Raw genomic sequence first — 12,411 nt, 5'->3', positions numbered from 1 at the left:
GGCCCAGAATGTGAAGGACTGGAGGAACCTAAAGCACAACTTGCATTTCACAGTTATTTGCAAACTGGCACTATCATCAGACCTACACAAACGCGTGGCACTGTAATGTCCGAGTACAGTGTTGCAGCTTCTACTTCCCAAGTCCTCAGCTTTACTGGAAACTATGAAGGTAGAAGGTGTAAGTTACCCTTCACTATAGGTACATGCACCACATTCACATACAGCAAAAAAATGTGTTCTCTCAAGGACTACCAAATAATTTGCAGTGAAATACACCATGATGCCATTTGGGAATAACAGCTTTTAGAAAACCAGCCATGTAGTATAAAATTTAGCATTATTAGTTTGCTTCCACAACTCTTTTTACAGCTCCAGTGGTATGGTTACATGCTGCCTTGATTCTTTTATTTACCTTCAAACATGTATCACCCTATGAAGTGGATGATGGCAGCTGAGGCTTCCATTTTTTAGGCATTATTCTACTAAAATCAACAAAATAGTCAGTGGGTTATATCATTAAGTTAAACGTATATTAAAACTACACACTGCAAGTTGCAGTGTGAAAGAATGTGCCTTTTACACCGTTGTTAGTGCTAGCATCCTTGTTCCACTTACTTAAACATAATATGCATGGATGTATATAAAAAATAAATTAGTATTTACATACTGTAGTATTTGTATAAACAGAGAAGCCTGTGGGACCACAGCAGGTTCCCCAATTAGAAGTCAGCCACATCTTTGCAATGTGGTTATTGGCTGCAATCAAACAGAAAAAAAATATTTCTGTTGGGTTTTGATTTCATTGAAAGCTTTATAAATATCTTGGAGCCTTAAAAAAAAAGCAGGTTTTAGAATTTTGTGAAGAAGTTTACATGGCTTTGTAATCAACAGATTGCCACAGCATTATTATTTTCTATCTTGTCAGTAATGAAAAAATAATTCATTTAAACAGAGGAAATATGTGTATTTAGATGAAAATTGAAAGATTCCAAATTGACTTTTATATTTTAAAGGACTCAGATTGTTTTATTCCTTTTGAAGAATAGCATTTTCTCATCCTGCTGTTCAATGTTTCCACAGAGCTCCTAAGAACGATGTCACCACATTTTATAATTTATAGATGCCCTGCTGTCATATGTCAGACACTTTAGACATTCAAATGAAGAATGCTACTACAACGCTTTGAAATTTGTATTGTTAGGAGTCTTTGTCTGTATGAATTTATTTTAACTTAGAATTACTTAAAAAAATTGTAAATTCTTAACAGTTTTCCATATACACTACTTGGTGATGTCCTACTGAATGGATATATTAACTGTGTTCTCCGCTTTCAGGAGATCTATCTTATCACTTACTCCTGGTCCAGTTGAAACTTCTCGCATATTCATAGCATTATAAGCACAGTAAATGTTAGAGTATCTATCAACAATAAAAAAGACACTGCAAAATGAGTTTAAGGTACACTTCACTTTGATTTATGTGATACATGCAGTTCTGGAGCTATGAGACTCTTGCTTTGAATGTACTGCAGTTTTACACTCCTAGCACTCTCTCTGGGACTGATCCAAATCCCATTTCTTCAATGAGCTTTGGATCAGATCTAGATGTGCAGAGCTCAGAAGTAATTTTTACTCTCTGGATGTAGTGCAGATAGCTATATACAAAATAAACACTGTATGCTTTCTCCTGTACAAAACATTTATTTGTTCTTTCTTGTTTTGCTCATTTCCTAAGTTAAATGTAGGTCATTCAGACTGAAGGTACATTGGTTGCTCTTTATGTATAGAGAAATTTAACACTTCTACAGGGCGTGAGACCAAACACTGAGCAACTGTAATCACTTGAGAAATGTAATAGCTGTGTGCTGTGTCTTATGGCTATTATGAAATGGAACTTATACCTAAAAATGAGGAAAACAGTTAGCTTTCTCCATTTATGGAGCTATGCCACAGTTATGACATAATTCATAGCCAGACAGAAAGTTCCAGTTGTATCCATAGACATTTTATAACTCAGTGTAGTGGAAAACTGATATTGAAGAAATATTTTTGCCAAGTTATTCATACACAAGCTTCCTTCTCATGACAGCTTCCCCACTGTACTGCAGAGAGGTGCTGGAACTCTGCCTTGGGACCAGCACTTTCTACACCCACGCTAAAGGTTTATGTCCTGAGATGAGGTGCTTCTAGTCCCCTGTGCTCTCCTTCTTATCCTTACTACCTTATTACCCTGCAGTTTTGTGCCGAGAACTTTCTAGTTGTTTTTCTACAATAAGTTCATAAATGGTGGATCTTCAGGATGTTTCCTCCATGATTGCAAGAATTTAATGACCATCTGGGGCTTGGGTGCATTTTTCAACTTCCCTTCTTCCCTTAATACTTATTCTTAAACAGCTGCAGGTATCAGCAGAGAAAATAATTTGGACAACCTATTTTTCCTTCCAGGACCAGAAAAAGACAAAAAGAGGAAAGAATAAAATAGGAAAAAACTTATGGGCAGACTCCTTACTTCTTGCTGCTAAAAGGAACAGTAACAAAGTAAAAGAAGAAAAAACAACCAAACAAAAATCCCCCAGTTTGATCCCTACATAAACATGAATTGCTGCTGGTATGTAGGAATCTAGAATTATATCCGGAAAGCCTTGCAGAGGCTTTTCTCAATATAAGAACATTGGCAGTCATGTATACTGTATATCTTGTATACATTGGAGGTATTTATCCTTACCTTTGGCTTAATTTCCTGTCCTCAGAAATTGCGTAGAATAGACTAAGCCTCAGATGGCTTAGTAATCTCTGAATTCCCTGCAGTTGCCATGTGACCCTTTATAGAGGTGAACACGATGTGTAGAATAACTTCATATTAATCAGAAGAGTATGCCTGAGGTTGCTTTTATATTATATCAGGAATGCTACATAAAATACTTATTCTTTAAACTTTTCTCAAGAATTGCATTGTTTTACTGGGCTGATGTGCTACTCAGAACACATCGAACCAAAAAAGTTAAAAAAAAAAACCCGACCTGTAGCATTTCACATATGCAGAGCTGTCAGAGCTGCTATAAGCCTGCTGCTGCATAGCCCAAGAAACTACTGCAGGCCCTCTCCTGCCATTCTTGCCCTGGGACGCAAGAGGAATGTCTGAGTCGGAAGACGAAAACGTCAACATTTGGACAAGATTTCTGAGTGCTTTGAAACGGTTTTGCAGTCCTCTGGAATCCTTCATGGATGACCATGGTCAGATATCACAGAATCACAGAATCACTAGGTTGGAAAGGACCTTTAAGATCATCAAGTCCAACCATTAATCCAGCGCCACCATGTCCCCTAAACCATGTCCTGAAGCGCCACATCCACACGTTTTTTGAACGCTTCCAGAGATGGCGACTCCACCACCTCCCTGGGCAGCCTGTTCCAATGCCTGACCACCCTCTCAGTGAAGAAATTTTTCCTAATATCCAATTTAAACCTCTCCTGGCGCAACTTGAGGCCATTTCCTCTTGTCCTATCACTAGTTACTTGGGAGAAGACACCAACACCCTCGTTGCCACAACCCCCTTTTCAGGTAGTTGTAGAGAGCGATAAGGTCTCCCCTCAGCCTCCTCTTCTCCAAACTAAACAACCCCAGTTCCCTCAGCTGCTCCTCATAAGACTTGTGCTCCAGACCCCTCACCAGCTTCGCTGCCCTTCTCTGGACACGCTCCAGCACCTCAGCATCCTTCTTGTAGTGAGGGGCCCAAAACTGAACACAGGATTCAAGCTGCCGCCTCACCAGTGCCGAGTACGGGGGCACAATCACTTCCCTACTCCTGCTGGCCACACTATTCCTGATACAGGCCAGGACGCTGTTGGCCTTCTTGGCCACCTGGGCACACTGCCGGCTCATGTTCAGCCAGCTGTCAACCAGCACCCCCAGGTCCCTTTCCGCCGGGCTGCTCTCCAGCCACTCCTCCCCAAGCCTGTAGCGTTGCATGGGGTTGTTGTGGCCGAAGTGCAGGACCCAGCACTTGGCCTTATTAAACCTCATACAGTTGACCTCTGCCCATCGATCCAGCCTGTCCAGATCCCTCTGCAGAGCCCTCCTACCCTCCAGCAGATCAACACTCCCACCCAACTTGGTGTCATCTGCAAACTTACTGAGGGAGCACTCAATTCCCTCATCCAGATCATCAATAAAGATATTGAACAAGACCGGCCCCAGAACCGAGCCCTGGGGAACACTGCTTGTGACCGGCTGCCAGCCGGATTTAACTCTGTTCCCCACAACTCTCTGGGCTCGGCCATCCAGCCAGTTCTTTACCCAGAGAAGAGTAAACCCGTCTAAGCCACGAGCCACCAGTTTCTCCAGGAGAATGCTGAGGGAGACGCTGTCAAAGGCTTTACTAAAGTCCAGGTAGACAACGTCCACAGTCTTTCCCTCATCCACTAGGCGGGTCACCTGGTCATAGAAGGAGATCAGGTTGGTCAAGCAGGACCTGCCTTTCATGAACCCATGCTGGCTGGGCCTGAGCCTTTGGTTGTCCTGCAGATGCCCTGTGAGCACTCTCAAGACCAACCGTTCCATAATCTTCCCCGGTACAGAGGTCAGGCTGACAGGCCTGTAGTTCCCAGGATCCTCCTTCCAGCCTTTCTTGTAGACGGGTGTCACATTGGCAAGCCTCCAGTTTTCTGGGACCTCCCCTGTTAACCAGGACTGCTGATAAATGATGGAGAGTGGCTTGGCAAGCTCCTCCGCCAGCTCTCTCAGTACTCTCGGGTGGATCCCATCAGGCCCCATAGACTTGTGGGTGTCCAGGTGGTTTAGCATGTCCTTGACTGCTTCCTCCTGGATTATGAGGAGTACATTGTGCTCTCCATCCCCATCTTCCAGCTCAGGGGGCTGAATACCCTGTGGATACCTGGACTGGCTATTAAAGACTGAGGCAAAGAAGGCTTTAAGTACCTCAGCCTTGTCCTCGTCTTTGGAGACAATGTTCCCCGCCATATCCAGTAGGGGATGGAGATTCTCCTTGCCTCTCTTTTTGTTGTTAATATATTTGTAAAAACATTTTTTATTATTTTATTATTTTTATTATTATTAGAGATTTATTTCTAGAAATATGCCTCTTGGCTGGATTCAGACATGTTGGTCATGGCCAAAGGCATCGGGGTGCAGCGAGAGGGGCTGATCCCCAGAGAAGGGGTGGGGGGCTGGTGGTGGGCAGAGGTGCCGGGCCATGGCCCCAGCGGGAAGGGTACTGTCCCACAGTGCCCATCGAGGTGGGCAGGGGATAGTAACCACCATCAGTCAAGGGCTGGAGATCTCCAGGCAAGCATGCCGGCATGAGGCAGGTCCACAGATGAGCAGAGGCTGAAGAACCCAGGGGGCCCTTGGCACCCTGATAGCAAGCCTGTGGCAATGTGGGTGACACAAACACAGAAACAAGACTGCTCTTTAACCAAGGAGGTCTTAAGAAAGGGTTTAAGAAGGCGACCAAAAAGCATTTTATCAAACTGATAGACTTTTGTGGTGTTTTGGTAGGCTTTTGACTGATTTGTGGGAATATTAGATGCATTAAAATTATGCTTCATAACTAGAAGATATTAGCCTTAGTAGAAGGAGTTGTCAAGGAATAAAGAATGATAAGGAGATTGGAAAGTATGGAGAGTGTGAAACCATGGAAACAGTTAACGTTCTGCTTCTTGTAGGTGGAATTGGCTTCGCAATTCACCTTCAGAGACCTCCAGGTATCCATGGAGGTACTACATCATGTTACCAGGGAGATCCTGTCAGCCCAAATGTGAGGTGGTAATACATGACTCTCCTTCCTGTATTTCTATCAATGCTGCTGTATATTCGAGCCTGGGAAAAGGATTTGCCCTGAGTCCGTGCTCCTCCAGCTCTGAACTCGTGCTGACACCAAGCTTCCCACCTGCAAATGCTACAAGCCCTTTGCAATCTTCCTTCTAAAGCTTGGGCATTATTGGCATCTAACAATATTACCAACCTTGACATCTTAAAACCTACATAGTTTCAAGTCTGAGACACATTTTTCCTTTCATGGGGTCCTAAAAGCTGAAGCAGACACATACATCTTCTATAGAACATTTATTATTTTAATTGCTTAAATTAATTAATATTGTTATTAAATATTGTTTAAAAAACAATAACAAACATTGTATATTTAGTTTTATATAATTATCTATTTAGCCATTTATTTTGATCCTTTTTACGTAATCTAGTTATTATTATAAGATTTGAGTCAGGCCATAGAGATTTTACTCAATGCTTCATTATTTAAATATGTTGTGTGTCATATTACTGTTAGCATGAGATGCTGTTTCATTAAGATAGGAATTACTTACAGTCACATTACCAAGAAGTTCAGTATACAGGTCCATTATTACAGCAAAATGTACAACTGCGTAGCAATTAAGATAAGCTGGTACACTTGGATTGAAGGGAACTTCTTTTCCAGTGATCTGTATGAAGCAAAACAGATAATATCCTTCAACAGTGACCTGCTCCAGCCTGTTATTCCTTAGTATTCTTTATACTTACAAAAAAGATTAAGGTACATAAATAATTGCACAAACATAATCTACGATCAAATGTAAGTATTAGCTAGTGTGAGACAGAGTTTAACTCTGCATGTGTGTGCGTATGTTCACAGCTAAAAGAAAAAGAGAAATTACCATACTCTATAGAACAATTTTGAAAGTCTCTTTAGGAAATGAATAATGAAAAGGTAAATAAAAATTATATTTTTTCCTTCAAATAAAAGTAAAAACACACAGCTAAAACATTAATTTCCTTCAGTTTCTGTTCCCATTTCATCTTACCCTATGCTTTATGACTGCTAATTTGCTAATTTAAAATAGCATGTGTAGAGTTTTTAACATTGATCCAGTAGCATTAAGAGGTCCAAGTAAATTACACAAAGCTGAAAGCCTGTGCATGTTCTATTTACCACTGGGATTTCCTCAGGAAGGCCAAGTCTAGGTTTGCCTGGTCCCCAGCCTGGCCCTTTGAATATGACAGAAAGCTTGTTGCAGAATCCAGGTGTGGCCCAAAATGTGTTCCAAATATGAGCCAAGGGACGTAACTGAAAAGAAAAAGCAAGTAATTTTTCATTATTAGTAAAATAAAATTTAATAAAACATTGTATTTTATTCATTTTTAGTTCTCAAGTAAATAATTTTTCACAGTCTAAAGAGAATAAATTAGGAATAGATGAAGACAGTCAGAAGTTCAGAAAACCTGACTGAAATAGGCAGGAGCCATATCAAGCTTCTGGTTTATAGTGAGAATTACAATGACTTCTGCCCAGCGTAAAATCTGTCTGTCCTGTAATCAATCCAGAGCATTTAACAGTATATTTTATAGTTATATTTGTGGCAGTTTTAATCTAGAATTTTGTTACTGGGACCTTGACATGACATACTCTCAGTAACTAAATTACTTCGTTTCTGACTGGAATTAATATTATTGCACAGGTTGTGGTCATCCTTCCAGCTTCCAGTCAGACACCCCTGCAGGTAGAATTTCTCATTCTTTGAGATACCTCCTTGGGTGAACAGTCATGAAAAGGAAACAGGGACTTCAATACTCCTCAGTCCCTCAGGTTTTTACAGAGAATTTTTATCCAGCTTAAGTGAAGCCTGGACCAATAAACCTAAGGAGCACCACACTAAGTACTTTTTCTTCTCTTTCTTTTAAAAAAATAAACAAACCATATTCAATCTGTGCTGGAGGTTTTATTGAGACCATGATGGCTGCTCTATAATGCTGACAACATAAATAATTCTGAAGTACCTCGAGCAGCAAATATGCAGAAGAGATAAAAAAAGTAAAGATACTACACCATGGGGTTGTTTATGAAATAGCAATATTTAGAGAAGACAAAAAACAGAAGAAATATATATTTTTGTCTGTGCTTCACTGTATGTTGCTCTACATACAGCAAAACAGACATCATTCAGTCCAAGGCCTGTTATATGTCCATTGTAATTAGTTGTTAATTTTACTGTATTGTATTTTCATGATGACTACAAGCTCTGCATATGCTCAGGGTGGTGAGTAGAAATAATTGTTTTGTAATGAGATACTGAAGAAATTGTAGATAATATAATTGTCTGTGCAGTAACAAAAGCATGGCCTCAACCTTTCCTAAGAGGAGTTTCTTTTGAACATGAGTGCCTGTTGAAGATACCAGAGTCAGTGATACAAACTATAGCACCTGGAGCATGATGGGATCAAATGAATTTACTGGATGTGTTAAGCCATATACAACTTTTGCATCTTCTGCCTCAAATGTTCCTGACGGAAGAAGAAAAAAAAAAACAACCAACAATCAAATTCAAAGTATACATATTTTTGCACACTAACTAAACATGAGAGAACACTTTTCTTTTTACTTACCAAATATCCTGTCCCAGATAATGAGTGTGCCGCCATAATTTTTGTCAATGCAGTAAGGATTTCTACCTGTAATAAAAATCGTTTGTGAGAACAGTAATGGCATATATAAGAATACCTGCAACTGATTTATGAAGGGAAATCTTCATCAGTAGCACCAATTGATAATCTAAAAATAATTTTAAATGGTAGCTAACACACCACTCCTTATACATCTATAAAGTTTCTCTTTTCTTACTAGGTTTATTGCTCTCTCTCTACTCAGATTTAAACATACAAATCAAACATACCCAAAATTTCTGTGAAATATAAGAATTCATTTGGAGACTAAACTCAGTTCAAAATATAAAGACAAATTAAAAAGCAAACAAAAATCATTAAACCAGTTTATACCTAAGAAAATATATGCTAAATATATTTATGCGCAATCATCTCATTAATGGCTTTCAGCTGTCTCTATCTTCTATGCCATATATCTGATCCTGCGTGAGGAAAACTGATCCTACTATCTGTTTTCTAGGAAATGTATTTGCATATAAATATCAAAAGTATGAGCAAAGAAACATTGATTACATATCCCCAAGTTTGTGGAGATTGTCTGGAGCGACTGTGCAACACCTGATCAGTTCCAAGTGATTCTGTTTAAATCCGATCAGGATCAGACGATTAGTTTGGATTTACAGCAGAGCAAATAAAGCAGAGTGTCTCCCTCCAGGATTATCAGCACTTGTGCAAATTTTAAGGATTAGAAATTTACAGCACCACAGTCTTTTTAAAAAGTCTACACAGTGTCATAAACACTTTACACATGGAGGATAATAAATAATTAATAACATCCTCCGAGCCTGTTTTAAAATATTTTGTTCTTCTATTCCCCTATTACCTTTTTACTGGTTATCTCTGCACACTGAATGAGCCAAGGGCATCTATGAAAACCATTCTATTCCTCAGATAAGTTCATGACATTTTTCAGTATACAGTGGAGTTACTAATCCAATTTACATATGCAGTACAGTCTTGAATGCCTCTGAATATTGATGAAAACTCAATCATCATGCACTTGTGTGAGGTGAGATTTTTCAATAATTCAGACAGCCGAAACCAAATTCCACTAAAGTATTTAACAGTTTTTCTAAAAGATAATCATGTCTTTTCACACACTCAGTGCTTGAGTTTGAATGCAAAAGCATCTGTTAGCAGTTGGTAAGTTGATGATGTTTTAATAGTCAGGGCACAATGATACATTTTTCTATCACTCTTCATATTTACAAACACTGAATTGTTTTACTCTAAGTCTTCAACTTCTGCTCAATAATTAAACTTACATGTAAAAACTTTAAAATTTAAATTTAAATTTTAAATTAAATCTTAAAATTAAATTATAAAAGTTTTTTAAAATACTATGAGGTGAGGAACTGGCTGGATGGCCGAGCCCAGAGAGTTGTGGTGAAAGAGTTAAATCCGGCTGGCGGCCGGTCACAAGCGGTGTTCCCCAGGGCTCGGTTCTGGGGCCAGTCTTGTTCAGTATCTTTATAGATGATCTGGATGAGGGAATCGAGTGCTCCCTCAGTAAGTTTGCAGATGACACCAAGTTGGGTGGGAGTGTTGATCTGCTGGAGGGTAGGAGGGCTCTGCAGAGGGATCTGGACAGGCTGGATCGATGGGCACAGGTCAACTGTATGAGGTTTAATAAGGCCAAGTGCAGGGTCCTGCACTTTGGCCACAACAACCCCATGCAACGCTACAGGCTTGGGGAGGAGTGGCTGGAGAGCAGCCCGGCGGAAAGGGACCTGGGGGTGCTGGTTGGCAGCCGGCTGAATATGAGCCAACTGTGTGCCCAGGTGGCCAAGAAGGCCAACAGCGTCCTGGCCTGTATCAGGAATAGTGTGGTCAGCAGGAGTAGGGAAGTGATCGTGCCCCTGTACTCAGCACTGGTGAGGCCGCACCTCAAATCCTGTGTTCAGTTTTGGGCCCCTCACTACAAGAAGGATGCTGAGGTGCTGGAGCATGTCCAGAGAAGGGCAACGAAGCTGGTGAGGGGTCTGGAGCACAAGTCTTACGAGGAGCAGCTGAGGGAACTGGGGTTGTTCAGTCTGGAGAAGAGGAGGCTGAGGGGAGACCTTATCGCTCTCTACAACTACCTGAAAGGGGGTTGTAGCGAGGTGGGTGTTGGTCTCTTCTCCCAAGTAACCAGCAATAGGACGAGAGGAAATGGCCTCAAGTTGCGCCAGGGGAGGTTTAGATTGGATATTAGGAAAAATTTCTTTACCGAGAGGGTGGTCAAGCATTGGAACAGGCTGCCCAGGGAGGTGGTGGAGTCGCCATCTCTGGAAGCGTTCAAAAAACATGTGGATGTGGCGCTTCAGGACATGGTTTAGGGAACATGGTGGTGCTGGATTAATGGTTGGACTTGATCATCTTGAAGGTCCTTTCCAACCTTAGTGATTCTGTGATTCTGTGATTTCTAACTGAACAAGGACTATTTTTGAAGCAATGATCAAAATTAAAGTCCTCTGTAAAACTAATTTTACAGTACAATTTTAGTACTCTATTATTATACAAATGGAGACCAAGAGAAAAAACACACTGAGCAATAAGAGATTACACGTTTAGCTTACCATGATGAACTCTGTGATGACTAGGAGTATTAAGAATCCACTCCAGAGGCCCAAGGTTCGTGATAACCTTAAAAAAACCCGTAATGTTTCAATGAATTTGAAAATACTGTATAAAATCAAGGAGGCAAAAGAGGGGGAGGAAATGCACAAAGAGAAAGTTTCTCTAAAGGAGAATTGCATAAAAAGACAATAATGTAATTTTTTTGCCCGAACCATTTAACTGTATTACTGTTAAAAGAATTTTCATGAAAAAGTGAAATTTGGTAAAATGCAAGTTAAAAAATAGATTTCTTTTTGATCCAGCAGCATATTTTCTTCTTTTTTCTATTATCAATTCACGATTCCATAATGATAATTTCACTCACATTTTTTACCCATTTCCATTGGTACTGCTTGGGATCCAGTATAATGCTCAGATCCCATTTATATGAACACTTACATCAGCAAATGATTGGCACTGACCGAGCAACAAGTGCTCCTTCCTCCTTCAGTCTCTTTGACTGCTTGTTCCTCCTATCAATACCCAATGAATTTTGTTTTGTTTTTCTAAATTAGTTTAACTGGATCAATTCCTGAATCTGATCCAACATACGGTCACAAATACACTGGCATGAGTCAGAGGCATGAAAAGAATGTAGACCAGCATAAATTCATAATGGAGTTGCGATCTAAGGCAACAGATCAACAGTACAGAAAATGCAGCCTTAATCATTTTAGTACCAGACCAAAAATTACAGAAAGTGTTGATTTCCATAAACTTACTCTAATGATTCAAGCTGTGCCAGAAAATGCTGATGAATTAAGTTTGTATCAGCAGGGTTTGTGCTGAATTAGGTACTCTCCTGTATTATGGAGCCAGAACAAAGCCAGCATTAATTTCAAATTTTGTGCTTTGGTTAGTTCAACAGAAGTGTGTCAATATAGCAACCATTGCTTTATCCCAAACACAAAATCATCAGTCACAAATAGATGCAATCACTGGATGACCAGAAAAGATTTCTGTTCAAAATATATCCTAAAATGGTATCTATTCACCATGTCTGATTATGACCATAATGTCTCGCAATTAAAAGGGGTAGGGGGAGGAAGCAGCTAAATAAAAATACTTCAACCTTAAGAAACAAAACCCAGAACCTATCACTTTGTCTTTTACAAAACTTAATTAGTAAATTTAATACTCATACTGCAGAAATGGGTGATCTGTAATATAATGATCAATGTAATATTAGCAAACAACACATTAAGTAGAGGCAGACAGTCATTACTCATAAGAGCAGGCCCATTCATCTAAATAACTAAACATACAAGGATTTTTATTCATTTAAGTTTTACAGAACAAAGTCCTAAAATATGCCAGTGCCATTTCTGTTTAATTCACAGCTGTGCAAGTGGAAGTAGA

General features: G+C 39.9%; 1 protein-coding gene across 1 annotated transcript in view; it reads right to left on the bottom strand.

Annotated features, from left to right (window-relative positions):
• Positions 1-12,411, bottom strand: part of AGMO (alkylglycerol monooxygenase) — a gene marked incomplete at its 3' end in the record, with an annotated part of 197,475 nt that overhangs the window by 87,692 nt on the left and 97,372 nt on the right. The window contains exons 6-10 of the mRNA XM_081996664.1: positions 11,013-11,079; positions 8,398-8,463; positions 8,216-8,295; positions 6,947-7,081; positions 6,342-6,458 (exon numbers count right to left, since the gene is read on the bottom strand). Of these exons, the coding sequence (XP_081852790.1) occupies positions 6,342-6,458; positions 6,947-7,081; positions 8,216-8,295; positions 8,398-8,463; positions 11,013-11,079 (465 nt within the window). The remainder of the gene's footprint in view (positions 1-6,341; positions 6,459-6,946; positions 7,082-8,215; positions 8,296-8,397; positions 8,464-11,012; positions 11,080-12,411) is intronic.

Source organism: Phaethon aethereus, assembly GCF_964289735.1.
Source record: "Phaethon aethereus genome assembly, chromosome: 2".
In the NCBI taxonomy this organism is placed as follows: Eukaryota; Metazoa; Chordata; class Aves; order Phaethontiformes; family Phaethontidae; genus Phaethon; species Phaethon aethereus.
This window is presented reverse-complemented; position numbering and strand designations above follow the sequence as displayed.